Raw genomic sequence first — 21906 nt, forward strand, 5'->3', positions numbered from 1 at the left:
CATGTTCCTTGTATCTGATACTACCTCCCAGTTTAGTTACAGTTTTAGTTTTACCGACTCTTAATCTGGTATGTCAGTGTTACAATGGGTGGCTAGACACTTTAACCGTGGCACAAGGTCTTACCCGGTGGTTTTATCTAGCTTAAGTAACAGAACCATATCAAGTGAATATTTGCCATAAGAGTATCTTCCTTGGTTGAAAAAGTTCAATATGGATGATACATTTATGAACATTCCTGGAAGGGCACTTTCGAAATTCAGACCTGTCGTTTCAGTAAGAAAATTATATAAACATATTGAAGATCAGGAGAGAGTTCACCTCAGGATCCAAGCTAAATCTTTAAAACGTATTAGCTAGTCAACTTCATAAGGATTGCATGCACCATGCAGGGCATGGTTTGGCTGGCATCTCATCAGATAGTATTATAACCAGCAATAATGCCCGGATCCATAAAGAAGCTTCACAAGGTAGATTGATATGACAAACTTAGCACCGAAGAGATATACAAATGAATTCTCTAAAGCATTAGTGTACTCCAATTCTTTATTTACATTGGAACTCCCAAAATTAAAGGAATAACGTGAGAGCTTACATGAATGAATGCCCCTCTCACTCTATCTCTTGGTTTTTCTTTTTTTTTTTCTCCTTTGTTTCTATTTCTACTTATGTGTCAAGAACTCAGTTGTTCCCCTCAAATTACATACAAAAACTAGAGCAGTATAAAAGTGAACAAAAGAACCTTGTTAATGTGTAAGTATCTCTTTGACATGATGATGGTCATGACTGCCAAAATAGCTCAAAATCATTACTATACAATGAGCGGTCTTGAATCTCTAGATTCGCAACATGCCAATTTATAAGTTGTGATTGGAAAAGTTTACACAAAACCAGTCCAGCTGGAAAAATCCACCATTCACTTTCATCTCTGCATCCAAAACCAAACCAAGGAGATACACACCAATGTTAAGCAAGAATGGTGTCACAGTTAAATTTCCTTTGCACCTAATACATTAACTTACATGTTAATATTCAATGGCTGAATGTTCGGGATCTGTTTACTTGATGATGACTGACTTTTATAGTGAATATATCCACAAAGAAATGCAACACCCTGGCAAAGGATGAGATGATGATTACCACAGGTTTTGATTCAAACAAAAGGCAGGTTACTACTTTCAAATACTTGGAGCAGCTAAGAATACAAAGGATATTAGGGTAAAAAGATAAAGTTGGGAAGTTAGAAGATTAATTCATCTTGCCATCTAATATTCATAGGAGAGAGAGAAATGGGGGATGGGGGGAAGTTCTTTTTTTTTTTTTCCATTACTAAGATGGGGTGAATAAATGCTATTAAGATTCACCAGTATCAACCCTTTTTGTAACTTATGTCTTCCCTATATACTTTCTTGTATCTCCCCTTCCCCAGACCCCTTTCTTCTAGCCTACCAACATTTCATTTGTACCCAGAAATTCCATTTACCTCTATACTGCCCAAACTCTTTCACTCCTACCAAGGACAATTTAAATGATAATATTAGGTCTGCTTAATTGTTGACCTCAGCAATTAATAAAATCCAAAGAAATAGAAATTCATTATTATAGGGATTGTAGAAAACTACGACAAAAGGAAAAAAAGCATGTTTATCTAGTGAAATAGAGATTAAAAAGTACAGGAACTTACCACATTAATCAAGGATGTTATATTCCACAAAGCATAGAAACGTGCGAGACCTGCAGAACGCCTTGGACCGTGACTGAATAAAGCATTTATGCCAGCAGGAAACGAAAGAATAATGCCAAGAGGTAAAATAAACAAAACCAGAAAGACATCCACCAATGATATTGAATACAACTGGAGGAAAGTAAGCAACACTAAGCTAAAATCTCCTAAAAGTAGCATTGATATGACTATGCCAACAAGATCCTGCAACATAAAACAAGGTGATAAGTGAATGATATAGATTTGTAAATAATTTACAAGTAAAAAAAATATAACTCCTTATTTCATGTGAGCTACCTGGTGACCAACAGGTTTAGTATTATGGACTATGAAAGAGAGAAGGTAAAACATATCTCTCTTCTCTTCAAGCATTTGTAAGCTGTTAGTATCTATAAGCCCTCTGTAACTCCTCTTCCGCCTTGCAAAACCTTCACTGCTTCGATGACCTTGGGTTAAAAGTGCATCTTCTCTTCGATAACCAGATTGATTTTGCCGGTATGTGGTCTTCATACTATGAAGCAAATAAGAAAGCAACCAAGTTAAATTACATATAATTAGGCATCAAACAATTCCATCATATGCAAACACACACACACATGTATATACACATATATGAAACTCAGAAATTTGAATTTCTTTCTATCATATAATACAAGCAAAATTACTTGTTAACTTTAGTTCCTCGGGGTTCTGTAAAATACGCCCCACAGGTCATCCTATTCTTGTGCAGGGATATATTTCTATAATAAACCAAGCATCTGCTCGAGATATGCCAACATGCCACACACACACACACACAAACATTACCGTGAAAGAAGCTCGGTTCTGATTCCTCCATCAGTATTTCCCAATGATATAGGCTCGTTTTCCTCTTCAATAGAATACACCAAAAGTCCATATTGGCGATAACCACCAGGTGTAGCCTGAAACCAGGCAAGATCAATGCGTACACCATGGACTCTCAAAGCAGGATTAGCATGCGTTTGAAGCCATTGGAGGACAGATCGAAATGTTACTCTTAACCGTCCACGACGAACCAAGCGCAATTGTGCATTCAAACCAGCCACCAGTCGATACCAAGTAGTTGGTTGCACCAACTGTAAGAGGTATAACAATAAAAAGAACTTCATAATAGCTAAAATTTGGAAGATAAACCCATGCCTTTCACCAATGTACATACCTAAAATATGAGAACTAACCTGACTCATAAGACTGGTAAGAATGTTATCATTTTGGAGGGAAAATGGAGCCATATAACTTCCATCACCTCCAAAAATTATAGACATAGGAAACCTTTGAGGGAGGCCAGGTGGAAGGTCTGTTCTCTTTTCATCTCCACCAAGGAAGAAGTCCACATAAGCCAGCATTAAATCAGAAGTAGCAGATACCTACAGTGATCAAATACCAAAATTTCAAGTTTAAAGGTACATGCGAGAATTATGCTTTAGCAGCACTTGTATCATAGATCAAAAACTGTTCAAATCTTAGAAATTAATGTGTAAATCCCAAAAAGTTGACACTGTAAATCCTTTTCATCTGTTCTTTTCTTTAGTGTTCATTGACTCAAAAGCAACTATAATGCCAGATATAGCAGTAAGTCAACTGATTTAGCACTTAGGGTATAGAGTAACCATTTTACCTCCAAAAATATAGTACCCATCTAACCATGTACTATAGGAGCCATTAAATCAGTCCTTTAATTTGGTTTCTTTTTAATTGAGAAAAAACTTCTTGTTATTACTTAAACACGTTTATAAAACAAACTGTACAGAAAACTAAAAGCCTCCAGAATTGATGAGAATTTCAGGATGGTAAATAAGATAAGTTTGGAAGAATATATAGACAAACTTTATTTCAGTGACTCTGACTCTGTTCAACACTCAAACTAGAATGAGTTCAGGCATAAACAGCATCCATCTCTGATATGTCTACATAGTTGGTTTTCCAAAGATGATGATGTCTGGCAAAGACAATGATGAGAAAAGCAGAAGCAAAGATGAACATAGACCAGCTACAAGATGTAAACCACGTAAAATGATGCCATAATAGAGAACAAATTAAACCAAGAATAGAAGTAAATAGAGACCTTAAGCCCCTCATAGAGAGCCCGCGAACGGCAAGAACGTAAGCAAGCATGATCATATTCTGATCGAACAAACTCACGTAATCGTTGTAATTTCATTCTCCGGCGGTACTGCTGCCATGACCAAGCAAGGGGATACACAAGAATAGAAAGAATGGTGTAAATTGCACCCTCCCACCACTGGTAAGCAGCTATTGAATTAATCTCATCCACAAATGTGTTGAATGCACCCTCATATCTGCCAGGTCAAGGAACTCAAGTCAATGTCTAACAATTCTGATAAATTAACTATTAATCAAATCCAGCGTACAGCACAAGTGTATGAGAAGCAATTCAACAGAAAAAATAGCAATACTCACACAATCTCTTTTATTTCTTCAGGAGGAGTGTGGGGCAGATGCCAAGGTTCACTGAAAGTATTAGGACCCATGAAATACATTCTGTGCACGTGACTCCGTGACTCCTCAACTCTATTGGTTTCCAATACCTGAAAAGGATAAAAAAAAAAAGGAGAAAAAACGGTTCAATTGAAGTTAACCAAAGGCAACGGTGGGCAAAAATAACAAGAGAATTGATAACTTAGCATGGGGAAAAATATATCATCAACAATACAAATATCAGCACAGAAAGCCAGGAGTTCTTTGACATCATAAAGAGAACCAAAACAAGAACTATAAACAACCTCATTCAATGACTCCAGGAATGGGAAAGAATGATCTATCTGAGAGCCATGCTGAGTGGGAGCTGGGCCTGGTAATTCATCAACCCCAACAAATTTCATTCGTGCAACACTAAGCACCAGTGCTAAGAGGATGAGAAGACCCACAAGTAGAAGACAAAATAACCAAGGTCCCCCAAATGTGTAAATTAACTCTTCGAGGGCTGTATAACATTGTGGCATATGATATCTGTCTGAAATGCACTCATAAGGACAAGGGGTTTCAGCAATACCACCTGTGAATAAAGGAGGTTTTGAAAATTAATTTACTAAAAATAAAGAAAAAAACTACCCTTCAGGAAAAAAAAATACAAAAAACTGCAGTATAAGAGCAGTATGCCATTTGAATCTCATCAAATAATCTACTTCATACACATTCAAATGTACCTCGAACAGCAATATAAATGGCACGGTGGGGAAGCTCTGAAGCAGGGCAAGGATGACAGAGAGAGCTATCAGAGCCACTAACATTCTTGTAAGTACCAACAGGACATTCCTGGAGAAACAGAAATAGTTAACAAACTTCAACAGCTGAAAGTAATAAACAATTTGTATTGGTTCAAAAGAAGACAACAAAAGGATCTCTACAAACTTATAGAAAGAGATGCGAGATAGACTTGCTCCAACCAATTTGGAGGATAACATTACATTAATTAGACAAGTACCAAATTCATTTATTATATTAAACTGCCCCCATAAATTCAACTGCATTATTGGATTGAATAGAATTTTTTTTCCCCTTTAACTTTAAACATATGAGCATTTCAATGACAGAATTCATGTTAATTTGATTATTGAATAAATTTTAAATTTCCAGATGCTTCAATTAAAAGTATAGCCTCCAGTACCCATCTCCATGTTAAGAATCTGAAATTTTTAAGAAGGCCATAAAATTGCAAACTTACCATACAAAATGTCCCATAAAGTCCCTTTGGACAAGCTTTACCAGTCACAGTTCCATTTTCTCCACCTCCACTCTCGCCTCCACCAAATCCTCCTCTGTACCAATAATCACAAAATCACCAGGATACCAATAGGCTAAACTCCATAAATGAGCATCAGAGACAAGTATTTACAAGTATAAACTAGAAGGCAAAGACAAAGTTCCTTGTTAAAGGTAACTACAAACTAAAAAGCCCTTTTGGCAAGCAGTGACTGCACTTGTAACACATAACCTGTTATATACATCTTTACTAAACAGTTCATCAAGATATAGTTCCAGTGTAATCCTTCAAAGCAATGACATAAGATACGAATCAGCTACTCACTAATGCAACCAAAGTGCCAAAGTAAAATCACACTTGACAGCTTCAACACTTGATTTGCGGCACTGAGATAAGATCTAGGCATTACAGCATAGCAGTTTAAGTCTACCACCACAATATAGTCCCAAAAGCAACACTTATCAATCATATTTGCAGTTTAAGGCTTCAATCTAGAATATTCTCAAACAATCAAAAGCAAAGAATAGCAATGACTTCATGAAATGATACAACTTGCTCTATGAATTGCATAAAAGCTACTCCATATAAAACCATAGTATTGCTACCAGATCTATAAAACATTCTCAACATAAAATGTTTGGGACTCGACAGTTCATGGTTAAAAAATAAGCATACTTCTGATTATTTCATATTCACTAATGCCCTCAATCTATCAAAACAGAAGAAGCTAAGTAATAGTCAGAGAATGAGACAAATTTTGGGATGAAAAGCTTACTAGCAGTTACCATACAATATCATTTTGTGGACATATACCACCTGGAGCATCGATTGCCCCAATATATCATGGACCTAGAAAAGTTATCAAATGTGTAGGTCCATCAATAACTTAGCATTCAGAAAAAGAAATTACATTGGAAACAAACCTAGCATAGATGCTTCCCTTCACACTAGCAATTGGCTGGTACACATCTCCAGTGGGAATGTCTGACCAATGAAAATGAATCCTTCCCCCTCCTCCACCACCACCCCCTTTGGGACTACCATATCCTCCAACACTTGAAAGAAGAGCAGATTCGCCAAGAGTCAATGTGTGCAGAAACAGAAGGACAGTACCACCAGAGCCACCCCCGGGAGCTATGCTTGAATCATTAGAAACAGAATACTCTTGTTGCCAGACAGTTTCTTCAAAACTTTCTCCATCAGCCCTCAAAGCACCCTCAACAGACAAACTTGACAGTGGATGTTCCACAGAACCCATCACTGTTCAGACATAACATCTCATGAAAATATGACTAAATAAACTTAAAGCGATAGCTGTTCATTAAGAGTCTAAGACAATACAGCAACTCAAACATTGCCCCCTCATTTTTACATAGAATTAGATAACTAAACCTTAAACCAGATTACCTAATGTAAATTTATAGGCTAAAACAATTAGGATACTTCAATCCCAGGAACAAGATGAAAGAGGTAATACGGCAGTGACTTCAAATCAACCAATCAGATTGCACTAAAGTTATAGCTGCCCTACATGATTAATAATAAAATTTAACCATCTTACAGCCATTTTCAGAGGAAACAGACAGGATGGTATAAAATAGCACTCAAACTAACCTTGCTAAGACTTGCCTATCTCCATCTTCAGGTATTTAAATGCAAAAAAGAGCCAAATATATGTGCACAAAAAAAATTGACCCAAAAGCATTACCTATAACACCACCTCCAGCAGCTGAATCAGATGAGCTCTCGTTTCCACTTCCACTACCAAGTTCACAGGGCAACTCTGAATTCCCATATGAAATACCACCCTCAACATAACTTCCATTATAACATCCAAGCCCCCCTTTACCACCATGGCCACCACCACTGCCAATACCATTGTCTAAAAAATTTCCTTTACCCACGCCACCTGTGCATCCTGTACAAGAATAAAAAGAAGTCCATCCAAATATGACACAGATAAAAGATGATAAAAAGGTATACAAGACTATCTTTATGGAGGTATCAATTTGTGTGCATGGATGTGTTTCTATGTGTATGCACATGACTGTGTGTATAGAGAGAGAAAGAGGGTTAAAGAAAATAAAACCTAAACCGCAATGGAGAACATACCCATTCCAGATGCACTGATTATTCCAGAAGACTGTACAGATATTGTTCTTGCCCGATGGAAATGAACGACAGATCCCTTAATAAGACCTTCAACAGTGATATCCTCAACTCGGCATATCTAAAAAATAATAATGGAACAGTTAAATAAGCAAAAGCGAGCATATTTTTCACTTCATTACTGCACAACTGTATAGAATAAACACCTGAAGAGTAAAAGCCAGAGACGAATTCACATTGCAATCTTCAGGAGGATGAAGTAGTTCAATGGGGCAATCTTGGAGCTCACAATAAAGCTTTGGCGTGCTGCCCAACACAAAAAGAGGAATAGTGAGACATATAATAAGACGAGTACAAGCCTTCAATCCAAGGGTGATACAACCAAAACCAAAACTTACACAGCATCAGATGATGCATTCTCTAGGGGACCACGTAAAACAGATCCAGGTCCAACCTTCACACAAACAAATATAATTAATTCATTAATCATGTAGGACAGCCACCATGAATCTCCCAGCATAAAGTATATAAATCCCATGGCAAAGATTCATCACAATTGGTGAATGGAATTCCCAAATATCTATACCATACATGTGGTCATGTCCATGAGCCACACCAAATCACGTGCTTTTCTATTAACTATCATGATGATTTTATAGTGGCCAAAGAAGTGTAATACACCAGCATCGAAATACATACATGAATATGGAAGCTACGAAAATCAACAAAAGAGCTAGAATTACACAAGATTTGCATTGTTTTCCCCTCCAATATAAGCAAAACAACCAAACTTGCACTTTAATCCAGAAAAGGCTTCTATAAGAAAAATATACCATGTTTAACATTATATATGACAGTGAAAGTACAAATAAATCATCGTCCTTACAAAAACTTCAGACAAATGAATGGATCAAAATTAAAATGCAAGTTTAGACGGAGTAGTAAAACTTAATGAATTACTATTAAATAACTTTAGAAGCATTTTTATTATTCAGAACTGTAACTCAACCGTTGAAATGTAACCAGTCACATACCTCAGCTTCCAAACCTAAATGTCCTCAGCAAACTTAAATTACTTTTATTTAATCATATAATATCAGAATTTACAAACCAACAAAATGTATAAACCGTGAACAGAAAACAACCAATCAATTAATATAATAATAGTTGCTTACATGAATACTGTAAAATAGTGATAGGACCAGTCGTTGTGCTTGAATCTTATCTCCTGGTCCTGATAAATTCAATAAACCTTGACCATGTACTCCCAGATTCGCATTTGAATGTATGACTGATGATTCCTGGGTATGAATAAGAGAGGGAAGGGGGAATTGTCAAGAATAATTACATCCTGAGAAACATGCGAAAGAAATACAAAGATGCAGCAGGTTAAGCACCTTGAGAACAACTAAATTACTAGCCTCGAGCCATGAAGTTGCAACAGTCGCATCTTCACCCCCATCTATAAGCATTTCGGAATTCCACATCAAGAATATTTTCACAGTCATGCGTAAAGCCCCATAGACCTGACGTTGTCAAACAGGGGGATCAGAAAGTATATCAGAAGCATATAATAAATAGGAAAGGAAGAAAAACGAGACAAATGATCAGCTGAAACAGAATGAATAGCTAGCAGCTGACACAGCAGATACAGAAATGGTCAGCTGAAGCGGAAATGAATAGAGAGCAGCTGACACAGCTGAAACATATATGCTCTGGAATCATCTCGCTGCTATGAGGATATATCAGAACTTAGAAAGACATGTTAACAACATAAAAAGTGCAAATGAAGTGGAAATACATAGCTTGAAATCGATACAACAGATAGTTAAAACTTCTATTAAAAAAAAAATCAGCTATTTCAGGAAGGGTATTCTGTTGTGTAATCTAGTTATCAACTTAACAATATAACAACAAAGAAGACTTTGGAAGACAACTGATAGCAAATGTGGAGAATATTGTCTCATAAAATGAGACAAAAATGAATACGAGAAACAGAGATCTCGCTCAAAGCATAGAGCTTTTACAGCCACCAAATATGCATTTGAGAAGACCTCAAAATAAGAACCTATAAAACACCAATTTGTGCAAAAATTTACATACTTCATCACGTATTCAAGTTCCCAAGAAAATGCATCAGTCACCTTTAGTACAGAATCACTCATTAACAGTTCTTCTGCCAACAATTCAAATTCTGATGAAGCATAATGTGCTAGCCCAAAGCTCAACACCCCACTGCATAGTAGACTTATCTGTCCTTGCACCTATAAAAGGAACAAACAATAGAATTAGATTCCTAATGTGAAACCTATATCACCTGAAACTTTACAAAGCACAATTATCAAATATGCAATGCAAAAAAATGATACAATATGGCAACTCCAAAACATGGAAAAAAATTAGAGAGAACTTCATATATTAAAGGTAAGTAAACTGAATTTACTAATAACTCAGATGCCTTAAAAAGAAAATAAAGCCCAAAAAGCCACTTTGAAGTATCAAATGAGAACTAAAAGCTGGCAAAGATCATGAGTTTTGGAAGATATCAACATTTTAAGTATCTTTGTCACAAATATTAAAAATTCAAACTCTCAAGCCTGTTAACATTTTTTGGTATCTTTGTTACAAAATTAAAACTTCAAATTCTCAAACCTGGACACGACTCCAAAGCAGCGGAACAGTTGCCCTGGCATGATTTCGAATATAGACATTAGTCCAAAGTGGCTGATAAGGAAACTCTAGAAGAAGAGTTTCTGTATCTGTTGACATATTATGATTGTTAACAGTAAGGCTCCGGGGCACAGCATCATAAAAGGTTCCAGCAGCACCAGCATTATCAGGGCAGCCATGACTAATTCCTCCTGCAAGATAATAATCAATTAATTACCAAGCAGTTACCATGAATGTACTAACTGCAAGCAGTAAACAACAAAAAATAGAAAAAAAATTGAATAATGAAATTGGAATATGTGAAAAGCTCTAAAAAAAACAGTCATTTTCCAAGCTTCCTATCATCCAATATAGTTCATTCATCATGTGAACTATTCGTTTATTTCACCATCAAAAGGCATCCTTAGAGTGCAAAATACTATAATCGTCAAAAACTGCTTTAGACCGCACTTCAATAAGCTAGCCAATTTTATTCATCATTCATGAGTCCCTTCTTTTAGCAAATCAAAAGTCAACAAGTATTCATAAAAATATTATAAAAATAGCTTTAATTTCTTAATCTTAATAATTACTGATCTTCTTCCATCATAAGAATGGCAAAAAACATGAAAAGTCTTACCATGTACATAAATTTTTGGTTCATCATGCCTACTGAAAACATCAACTGAAACTCTTCCACCACCCCCACCGGCAAAACCATTACCTCCACAAGCACTTATCCTGCCACTTCCAGTCCTGCTCTTCACAGAACAACAGATACAATGACACTAACACCCTAATTATATCCATGTAACTATATAATGACATTAAACCCATACGTATTTATCCAAAAGAGTCAGGTTATTCAAAACAAAGACAAAGAAAATTATATCCAGAATTGCAGACACTTGAAGCATCAGAATTGGCCAGTACTACACATACATAAGATAGGATCATCAGCTTCCATAACCTTGTTCTATTTTTTTTTTTTTTGTTAATAAAACTAAAATAGAAACATCAGGCATGACCTAAATGGAGCACAAATGATAAGAGACACAGATCCTATTCCTGCTACTAACAAATAGGGCTTAAAACAATTTAAATCACCTAGCACCCAGCCATATCCAAAGTCAGCTATCCCAGGTGTCAACTTATGTGGCCCAATGATTACATAAAAGGCTAATTGCTAATGGAGGAAGCTCCGAGCTCTCCAAATTAACTTGATTAAAGGTGCATTTTACAAATCCGCAAAATATATCCACAATCATTAAATGCTTGCAATAAATAGCATGCAGCATGTCCGGTGAACCAAAACTTTCCTCACAAGCAAATACAAGCGGACTTGAGGGTTTGTTTCATCAATATTCTTCACTCTAGTTAGTATGCATGCTAGGAGCAATATTAGAGCTTTAAGAGGCTTCACCAAATAATTTGAATTCATCATCAATATCCTTCACTCGTTAGTATGCATGCTAGGAGCAATATTAGAGCTTTAAGAGGCTTCATCAAAGGATTTAAATTCATCATCACAACAGCCAATGCCAGCCCAAATGAACTTTCATCACTACTGTTCCATAGCCTTATGCTTTGAAAGCTCTCATTTACAAACTATTTTATGCTCTTATAATCCTCTCTAAGACAAAGAGTCTAACACAAAGAAAATTCAATGCTTACTCTTAAATAGCAGGGACACATATACAAGGACACTTAAGTATCTAATTCCCACTACTTGGTTATCTGTTTTTCAATTACCAAACAACCATCCAACTGTGAAATCTAAATAAACCAAAGCAACACTAAACAAACTCAAAAAAACAGAGTAATCAAGAGAGAAACATTACATTTTATGAGCTTTAATATAGATGCTACCACCTGATCCACCACCTCCTTTGCTCCCTCCATCACCCCCATCAGACAACAAGCTCCCATTCACCTCCAACAACCCTTTAATCTCCATTTTCACCCGGCCACCACCTCCCCCTCCATAATCCACCTCCTTACTTGTCGTCCCTCCCTTACTCCCATAACTCCAAGGCTCCTGCAATGATGACCACGAATAAGCATCTCCGCCCCAGACATCCTCCGGCAACTTCCCATCCTCCACCAAGCAACACGCACCGCGGCCCCCATGACCTCCGCCCGCTCCCTCCACTCCCTGAGGGGTCCCACTCGTCTGAGGCGGTGGGTCCCCGGCCCATCCCGTAGTGTTCACGGCGGAGCCATTGGAAAAACTAGAGTTATAAGCCGCGAGCTCGAAAGTACCAGTAACTATAGTAGAATTTTCCCCTAAAGAGAAGTTTCCGCTGATGTTTAGGGTTAGGGAACATCCCGCTGAGGGGCAATGGAATCTAACTCCGGGGAGGATGTAAAAATTACCCTTCCCTTCTATGTACACGTCACGAGTGAGGTTCACATCGGCCACAATCTTACACGTGGAATCCAGGGAACCTACCCCGCCGAGATCTTCAGTGCAAGATACCGATGGGGCGTGAGGAGGCGGCGGAGGAGGTGCTGGCGGAGAGTAGTCTTGATGGAACAAAAGAGCTTCCGAATCCGAATCAATTACCAAAAAATCCGATTCGAGGGCCAAAGAGGAAAGAGAGATGAGGGTGGTGTAGAAGACGAATGAGAAGAAATGGAGAAACCGAGAATGAAATCGAGCCATTCACTGCTGGTGAAAGTCATTAGAATGGAGGGTTAAGATTCGGTGCCGGAGTAAATTCGTTGATTCGGGAACATACAGGAACAACAACCGTTGAAACCACCATGAAAAACAAAGAAATAATAGACGCAATTTTACAAATATTTTGTATATAACTGTTTGTGTCAAAATTTTATGAAATATAAAAGAAAAATGGAAAACCCTAGAAATGGTTTTCCTCTCTGACTCTCTGCAACAAAAAAGGCTTTGTAGAGAGAGAGAAAGTGCGCTTTTCACAGAGGGGGAAGAAGAGAGAGGAAGTAACAGATGAGAGAGAGAGAGAGAGCGCTTTATTGGGGTGAAGATGAGGAGAAGACTAAAAAATGTTAAAGCTTACGTGAGCCTGATTGTTTCTCGAATCTTGATTGGTTACAGTAGGTTTTTTCAGTTTTAAAGCCAGTCTAAAATGGTCATATAATCGGTTTACGGTAAGATTGGTTGTTCTAGATTTCTTTGAGAGTTAATGCTCTTCGAGCTTTAGTTAAAGAGCATTTAAGCAACCTCCTGGCGCGGGTTAGGTAAAAACGACGGCGTAGATATTTGTCTAGCCTTGAGATTAAATAGCTTTCGCTTTTAAGCCTACCCTAATTATTAATTAAGATGGGCGTGAACTTTACGCGCGAAATGTAATGGTGTCTGAAAGGCGCGTAACTTGGAGCGCAAAAACCCATCATGGTAAGCGCAGCATCAGGATTTGATTGAATTACCGGCATGGTATCTTTGCTTCGTGTGTGTGGACCAGCAACAAAGGGACGGTTACTGTGACTGCAAAGCGAGTGCTGAAGCAGTTTTTTCTTAGCAAGAACGTAAGCCACGTGTAGTAAACCAAGCCAAGTGAAAAGCTTACTTGAAGCAGCTCCTTTGGGAAGCTGCTTGCTTGCCCAATAAAGAATTTTTATCGTTTGTCATTTGTTAAAAGAGTTTAATCATACTTTAAAAAAAAGAGGAGCTAGTTGCATAAAAACATCACATGTTCATCTAAATAAAGAATGGATTAACTTGACATTTTAATATTGTTTATATTTTTTTACATAGTATTCATTTAATTAAATATATTACTTATCAAAGAAAATTTTAATTAGTGTGTTACACGTAACCAAACACGTGATGAGAAAATTCTGCAATAAAATTTCTGAATTTCGTCAACCATGTAAAATAATAATTCTTCAATATTCATTTACGCTAGTTACTGGTGACAGCTCATCCAAATTAAATATTAGGAATTTGGGTTATTTTGATATCATTAATGCACGGTTAATATATATGAATTAAATATTACCGTCTCATTAATAAATAAATTTAAAATTTTAATTTTTTTAAAAGTAAATATTCATAATTTAAAAAATGTTTATTACAAATATATTTTAAAACTTTGATTTTTCATATACATGAGGTAATATTTTATAATTGAAAAATAGTATATAAATATTATACACTTAAAATACATTGATATAAATTCAATCATTAATTCTTGATATAATATCTAAAATACCCTTTAAACTATTTATTAAAAATTCAAACAAGTTCTGATTCTTTTTTTTGAAAGGCGAATATATTATGTATTCCATTTCATTGAATGAAACTTACAAAAACTACCATATTCTAGTAATTCTTAATATTTTATTATATTCAATCAAGTGTGTATATTTTTATTTTAGCTCAAATAAATATTTATAATTAACTTTTAACTAACTATTATTATTCAAAGTATCACTTGTTATTTTATGTAACATGATGCTGACTTAATGGTATTTACCTTCTATATCGATGCTACATTCGTGTCACATGAGTATGAAAATGATAAATAATATTTTAATTAATAATAATTAGTAAATTGTTAATTATAAAAGTTTATATAATTTATGATAAAAATTTAAAAAATTAATTAAACGTAATAAAAATTTAAATTTTTTAAATATTATATCATAATGGTTAAATAAAACACTTATGTGATGAATGAAATACTTGGATTTTCAAACGACTAAGGAAAAGATACACTAGTGGTACTCTATTACCCTCTGTTTTTTTTTTTTTTCCCAAAGAACAAAGAATCTTGGACCTTACTTTATGGAGTAGTGGCAAATTTGACAAATAATTAAAGATAATGGTAATGTGGTAGAAAAAATACTGTGGCATGAAAACGGAAAATATTTGTAATTGTAAAATGAATGGTACCCAGGAGATTGAGCTTGGGCCCATTCTATTTGGATTGAACTAACTTAGCTCATTCACGTTGGACATTGGGTTATGGAAGAGTCCAGAGGAAGTTCATATCAAGCTATGGTCCAAAGACTAGAAGGATGAAGTTACCAACATCCTTATGGACAATAGACGATAGGGGGAGTCGAGGTATTCCACGTTTGAATTATGGATTGGAGGAGGGAGAGATTAGAAGAAGCGGCAAAACGGTAGAACCACAATTGCAAGAGACAGGAAAAGAGACAACAAGTTTTGTCAAATTATAGAATTTGATGGTTAATTTGGAAGAAGGAGAGGTCCAAGCTTGGTATTCATTCTTTACTTACCTTTTCAAGTTCATAAGGACTTGACAGTTTGATAGTTACTTTTTTCTCCCTCTTGTTTCATTTGGCTGAGATTGATTGTCACCATGTATATTCAATCTTTATGCTCAGTTATGGAAAGGTTGCAAGGCAATAACACAAGTACAATTTACCCAATCTTCTAGCTTACTACAAATGAAGACATAAGAATAACAATAACTTCTTTTACTAAAAGAAGATGATTAGCAATTGTCAGTCAGGGTAAAACTATTAGTTTCAGGATGCACACAGTGTCTGTGTGAAGACTTCAAGACAATACCATGTTGATTTTGAACCTTGTACGGTTGAATGTACATTTTCCTTCTGTTTTGCATTTTGCAAATCTCTTTACAACTTACTCATCTATCATAGTTTTAGAGAATGCAATTAAGTGTGTTCTCAGGCTCTAACACCAAAAACAGCCAACATGAGAGCTATTTCAAACCGTAACCCCAGCTATGAATCCAAATAATGGCTTAAATTTCTGCACGTTTCTTTATCCCTCAAATTTTTCATTGCTTTCATCTCTATCCTTCTTATCCACTCTTTGCTCACATGAAAGAGCCTCCCGATCTCCTCAAGAGACTTAGGGGGAGAGCCCTTGAGCCCATAACGTAAAACCATCACTTGCCTCTCTCTTGCATCCAAACCATTCAAAAGATCATGAATATCTTCCTTCATGTGCTGCCTCATCACAGTTTTTTCTGGGCTCCTTACTGACAAATCGGGGATAAATTCCTGCATCATTACCCACAGTTGTTGTCAATCAAAGCATCTTATAATTGATGCCTACAACAAGCTTGTGTTAGAGAATTAGAATGCACATGCACATTCTGAGAAGCAATTAAATAAAGAAAAAAATCTATACCCTATCATGTAATTGTAAGGCATTGAGTTAATGCAGGGGAGAAGAAAACAAGCGTGTTCTTGTCCTGCATCATCCACTTTCTAGAATGTATCCTTCACACATGCACAATAACTTTATGTAAACACAACTTTCATAATATTGTTAATGTTAAAGTTATTTCTTTTTTGAGTTAGGACTTTTCAAGTGTACAAAGTAACACTAAAAGCCCTTGTTCTCCAATCATATCCACACATGATCAAAGTTATAAGGTCAAGGGACACCAAGATCTTTAACCTCAATAAGTTATGCTCTCAGTAGCATTGTAGATGCAAAGTCAACCTTCCATTTACAAAAAGAATAGTGTTTCTAACAAGCAAGAAAGAGAGTGAGTTTAAGGTACATATTTGTGAGAAAAACAAGAGGGGGTTTTGCCATATTAATAGATTGTGCACCTTCACCAGCATTTCTTGTCACATGCATCCTCAATTCTTGCCACTATATAGCAGACTAATCAAAGAAGTAGAGATCCAACTCAACTAAAAAGGGGTCTCAGGGAGATCAAATAGAGAATCACTTATTATCCATAAAACCAAATGGAAACTTTACTGCCTTCTTCAGATAACCAAAACAACCTATCTGTATCTTAATCAATTACTCATCGCTAAGTTCTTAAAATGCAAGAGAGAAATAGATGAAAGTGAACTAAACAAAATAATGACATACCAAATATTTTGCATTCATACAATCTCCAATTTTCTGGTCAATTGAACCCACAACTCTCATGCATTTATTAGCTGATCTGATTTTAGCCAAAGAAAGTCCCGTGAACTTGGCAATTGCATCCTCGTCTGGGTATTTGCCATGGCTTTTGCTAAGGGCCTTCCGAGCTTTCTGTATCTGAACTATTGCCCTGCTTAACGTGCACTACAAAGAATGAACAGGAGAATAACACTTTGGTCAAGCTCCAACACGCATTAGCATGATATCTGTGTGAAAAATATCTACCAAAGAAGAAAGCTACATACAGGAACTTGAATCCCTCTAGCATGACGTGTAACTATCCTTGAAACTGATTTTCTTATCCAGAACTGTACATAGGTAGAAAATCTGTATCCCCTTGTGTGGTCAAACCGTTCTGCACCTTGTAAGACGCCTAAACTTCCCGCCTGTCAAAAACAAGAAACTTGAATGTTTGGTCAGGTGGGAAACCAAAGGAAATAGAGGACACACAGAAGAAAAGATGCCCTGATAAATCATGGCATGAATTCTTGCATTCTCACTGTTACCAGAACTTTATGATTTGTACAAAAATTTAAAAAAGAAAATGAAATATTTGAATATGCTAATGACCCTGCAAAAAGGAGGGTTTTATGGTAATTCACCTACTAAGATAATCCATTCTTTTTGATTAAGGTAATGTATAATTACTTCTCAATTTTAAAAAGAGAGAATGCCCACTAGTATGCCATTTTAAATGGAAAAGCACACCACAAGGATATTATATTATTATTTGGGCATACATTCCTAGTCTATAAGAACTGTATTGTTTGAGAAATCAACCCACCCTTCCAAACATAATACTTCCCACAAGAAAGTTCACCCTAACCTACTAACATATGTTGACTAGACTCCAAAACATAGAATTCTTAACATAGCCAAAGAAAAAGCTAAGCAACCACATCTGTTATTCAGGCAAGATCCGCTCCGAAAATTACATTTATATGAGCAAATTGATAGGAATAGAAATTGAAACAAGCATTATATGAAACAACCAAACATATTGAAAAAATCTGACCAACCTGGATTAAATCTTCATGGGCTATTCCCAGACCCCTATAGTTCCTTGCAAAGTAGAGGACTAAAGAGCGAGTACTCCTTAGAAGCTCATCTCTGCAATACCAACCAAAACGCAAATGCTGTTGCAGCACCTTCTCACTAACTCCGGCTGCTTCTGCCCAGCAACTCAAGCTTGCCGCTCTACCCGTTTCCTCTTCTAAAGTTGTTCTAATTCTCTCCAAGTTTGCAACCACCTGCTTGGGAAAGTGTAGAGCGGTCAAAGATTTCCTTAAGATGTGACTAAAGAATATGCATTCCAAATACTAAACTTTTAAGACAACCTTCACTCCCTTCGACATTTCTGCTTCATTTCTAGCAATTCTCAATCTTCTACTTCTAGAGTCTGACACTCTTTTTGCAGAAGAAACTTTGGGCTTTTGAAAGCGTCCATGCAGGGTGTTCGATGGCAGCAATTGGGTAGAAATTATAGTGGGGTTTTCTAGTGCCCTTTCTCTTATCTTTTTGCGTTGTTTCTTTTTTCTAGAGCAAACAACAGTTTTATCCTTTTGACCATCCACCGAGAGATTCATATTACAATCTCCACTATTAGCAGGAACATCAGATAGGTCCAAAATATTTGAAGCTTTAAGAGTCCTAGAGAGACATGTGTTGAATAATTTCAGAGCTCCAAGCCTTCCTAGTTGTAGTAGAATTTCCCTCTCCAATGTTAACACATCTGAATCAGCAAATGTCTCCTCTAAAACGTCGAGATTCTCCATTAGCAAACTATAATGTGAAGCCTTGCATGCTTGTGGGCTTGTGCGAGAGGAAGATTTGTCCCCTCCAATTAGTTCATGAGTTTTATCAATCATAGTAAGTGAATGACTGTGTGACTGTGATCCCTTGCCAATGTTTACCTGGATGAAAAAGATTCAGAATAAGTATGAGACACTTGAGAGTGAAAATGATTGAAATGGACAATGGACAGTTATGCAACTTAGTAGAAACAATTGACATAACCACACACCTTCATTTCTTCAATTTCCAAGCAACCTTTTTCTAATGTTTGCGGAGCTGCGGATGAAGCATATGCCTTCAGAGGATCTTTTAACGAAAGCACACCTTCATCAGAAAATAGGACAATGTGAGTGAATAAAACCAAAAAAAAAAAATCTACAACAAACCAAAGACGAGCAAATCATATATAAGCAAAGCATAAGACCACAGATGTGAATTTGGAAATAAAGCATAGTAAAAGCAACGATCTTGAATGGCTTATAATTTAACAGAAAGCAACCAACTTTCCAATTTGAAGTTAATTTTAGGACAACCCATATTTGGCACTCCTACATGGATAATAAGCTCCATCTTTGCTTCAATTAACATAAACATAAGGCAACAAAACAAATTCAACTAGGAAGTTAACAGACAGTTTAACAATCAACTCAATCTAGCCACTGTCATCTAATATATATAATAGTGAAAGCTTATTTAACTTTATTTTCTGGCAGAGTAAGAACGAAAGGTGGATTTGAAATCTATTTGAACTCACCAGAAGAAGGGAGCCTCGAAGGTGAACTGGCAAGAAAATGAGAAGGAACTGGGCAAACCCCCTTGAGATTCAGCCTGAAACCCATTGGACCCCAGAAAGCAGAGACACAGTGCCCATCAAATCCTCATGAACTTGTCAGACTTATAAGGTGGATAGCAAAAACCAAAAAGAAAAAGTATGTTACCAAGTGAACAATCATTGAATTTTAGATTATTTGTGTTCTCACACCTGAGCCACCGGTTCTTCATCTCCAAAACTTGTGTCAACGACAGTTTCACCCTTTTGTGTGATGACGCAAGTGCCCAATTCCCGAATTGCCTTTCCCACTAGAAAAGAAAAAAATAAATAAATATCCGAATAAACCTTTAAATTATATAAAAAAATCATTTCAATTTTTATCTTTTTAGTACGTTTAAATAAATTTTTTAATTTTTATTTCAAATAAAATAAATCCCACTACCTAATCATTAGTTAATTTTCATTAATCAATAGTATATATGATATTTTTATACTATGTCATCTATAACATGATAAATAATGTGGTATTAGATATTATTGATTAGAATTAAGTAAATAAGTTAAAAAGTAAATATATAAATTTTAATTAATAATATTTAATATCACGATAATAAATAAAATAATATAAAAATGTCACATGTATAATTGATTAATGAAAGTTAGTTAATGATTAGAGAGTTAGACTTATTGGATCTGAAATAAAAATTTAAAAACTTATTTAAAAGTAATAAAATGATAAAAATTAAATTATTTTTTTAACATAATTCAAAGATTTATTTGGATATTTAATCAAAAACATAATAATAGTAAAAAAAATGAAAAACAACTGTACCTGGATTTGGGTCTGCTACACAGCCGCATGTGAAGTGCAACATCTGGTCTGGTCTGTCAGAATTGGGCTTTGTTTCTTCTCTTACAGAACTTCCCTGCGGCCCAACCCATATTTGTTGTATCAAGGCCAACATGCTTGCTCCTCTGAGCAACAAGTAGTCAAATACCAAGTATTATTTGATGATTAATTTTGTTTTCATTAAAATAACGCAAAGAAGCCAATATATGAAAGGCAAACAGATAACAAGGATACAGAGAATAAAATTAAAAGTTATGAGATGATGTTGTCAAAGCACAATCCAAGCAAAGAAAAGCCGCAATCAGCCTTGTACTTCTTCAACTGTTTAAGAGAAATTCCTTGCAGCCCGACGGATTCCTTTCAGTCTATTTCCCTTCTTATCAGCATAACTTCCTACCAAGCGTGGTGCCCCCAATTTGTGCTCCAGCTTCCTCTTTCCCACATAATTGATTGACCTTTTAGTTGAATTTTTCCAAATTTTTACTAACTTATTTCTTCCAAGGAAAATTTCTTCTTAAGTCTAGCAGAATCAGACCCAGATCTTAACCTGATAGCAAATCTTGGTGACATATCCTGGCTTGTACATTTAAAACTCGTTTCACCCTTATCTAAGTCAATGAATTTCTCCCCTCCCTCTTGTTTGATGTCATCAGCAGTTTTATGTCTCTTCATTTGTTGTTCCTCAACGGTGGTTCTTGCCGTCAGCTTCCCTTTCTCCTTAATTTAAGAAACATCATTGACTGAAGAACCACTGCTTGCAGCACTTTGAACCGTTTAAGATGAGTTTTGCACACGAAAAAATTCTGTGTCTCAAGAAAATTGTCCTTCCTAGCACTGTTGCGTAGCTTGAAGGTCTTTTAACAGAGAAGGGAAATTTACAGAGATTACTATTTGTAAAAACTGGATGGGGAGGGGACCGACACCAAGATATTGAGTTACCATTCTTGCTACACTGCGAGCAAACACTGAATTCCTTCTCATGTTTGAACTGTATGCATGGTAACATAGACACTCCTGATTCCTCCTCACTGATAAACCTTATGGTGCAAAATCTCTTTAGCCGAGATGCGTTTATCAACGCATTCTTTGAAACAAGGAGATTGCCCTTTTTCCTGTAGTGATCGACTTTGACTTCTGGTTTATGATATTCATTTTCTGGTCCATTTGTTCAGTTGGCTTCTTGTGCAACTTTGAGTTCTCTACTTCCAGCATTTCTTCTCGCTTAGTGATCATCTCCTCATTTTCAGCCCACAACTTTTCATTCTCCTTTTGCAGTTCAATATTTGGAGCTTGACCCCTGAGTTAGAATATGAGAGGTTATCCTTATTACAAAAAATTGAGAGGCTATTCTCACTGATGCACGTTTCTGGTGACGATATGTTGGTATGATATATTCTG

General features: G+C 36.0%; 2 protein-coding genes across 3 annotated transcripts; both read right to left on the minus strand.

Annotated features, from left to right (window-relative positions):
• On the minus strand, positions 452-13036 carry LOC18588018. The gene is made up of 22 exons (XM_007012155.2): positions 12066-13036; positions 10865-10980; positions 10228-10436; positions 9720-9839; positions 8973-9101; positions 8751-8876; positions 7974-8029; positions 7782-7881; positions 7579-7696; positions 7175-7384; positions 6390-6726; positions 5428-5521; positions 4910-5018; positions 4487-4758; positions 4164-4291; positions 3808-4042; positions 2921-3109; positions 2529-2818; positions 2019-2232; positions 1683-1925; positions 1021-1112; positions 452-926 (listed from the first exon to the last, which is right to left on the minus strand). The coding sequence occupies exons 1-22, from the start codon at positions 12887-12889 to the stop codon at positions 779-781; spliced, it is 4359 nt and encodes a 1452-aa protein (XP_007012217.2). The 5' UTR covers positions 12890-13036; the 3' UTR covers positions 452-778.
• Positions 15709-21848, minus strand: LOC18588019 (RNA polymerase sigma factor sigC). 2 transcript variants are annotated; one of them, XM_018128137.1, is made up of 9 exons: positions 20491-21848; positions 19869-19966; positions 19641-19780; positions 19116-19210; positions 18430-19005; positions 18112-18342; positions 17338-17478; positions 17036-17236; positions 15709-16203 (listed from the first exon to the last, which is right to left on the minus strand). In XM_018128137.1, exons 3-9 carry the CDS (start codon positions 19723-19725, stop codon positions 15922-15924), a joined length of 1611 nt encoding a protein of 536 aa, XP_017983626.1. In that variant the 5' UTR covers positions 19726-19780; positions 19869-19966; positions 20491-21848; the 3' UTR covers positions 15709-15921. The 2 variants fall into 2 exon arrangements, with proteins under 2 accessions (XP_017983626.1, XP_017983625.1); XM_018128136.1 differs by lacking the exons at positions 19869-19966; positions 20491-21848 and having other exon boundaries at positions 19641-19830.

Source organism: Theobroma cacao, chromosome 9 (genome assembly GCF_000208745.1).
Source record: "Theobroma cacao cultivar B97-61/B2 chromosome 9, Criollo_cocoa_genome_V2, whole genome shotgun sequence".
Classification (NCBI taxonomy): Eukaryota; Viridiplantae; Streptophyta; class Magnoliopsida; order Malvales; family Malvaceae; genus Theobroma; species Theobroma cacao.

What these genes read in the sequence shown, in the direction of transcription:
- LOC18588018 (XM_007012155.2), bottom strand. Translation starts at nt 12,889, where the DNA reads ATGGCTCGATTTCATTCTCGGTTTCTCCATTTCTTCTCATTCGTCTTC. An exon ending in AATCAGTGCATCTGGAATGG is followed by an intron (nt 7,385 to 7,578) that starts GTATGTTCTCCA and finishes ATTCTTGTACAG; the next exon opens with GATGCACAGGTGGCGTGGGT. An exon ending in TAACATCCTTGATTAATGTG is followed by an intron (nt 1,113 to 1,682) that starts GTAAGTTCCTGT and finishes ATCCTTTGCCAG; the next exon opens with GGTGTTGCATTTCTTTGTGG.
- LOC18588019 (XM_018128137.1), bottom strand. Translation starts at nt 19,725, where the DNA reads ATGGGTTTCAGGCTGAATCTCAAGGGGGTTTGCCCAGTTCCTTCTCAT. An exon ending in TGGAAATTGAAGAAATGAAG is followed by an intron (nt 19,006 to 19,115) that starts GTGTGTGGTTAT and finishes TTTTTCATCCAG; the next exon opens with GTAAACATTGGCAAGGGATC. An exon ending in AAATGTCGAAGGGAGTGAAG is followed by an intron (nt 18,343 to 18,429) that starts GTTGTCTTAAAA and finishes TTTCCCAAGCAG; the next exon opens with GTGGTTGCAAACTTGGAGAG.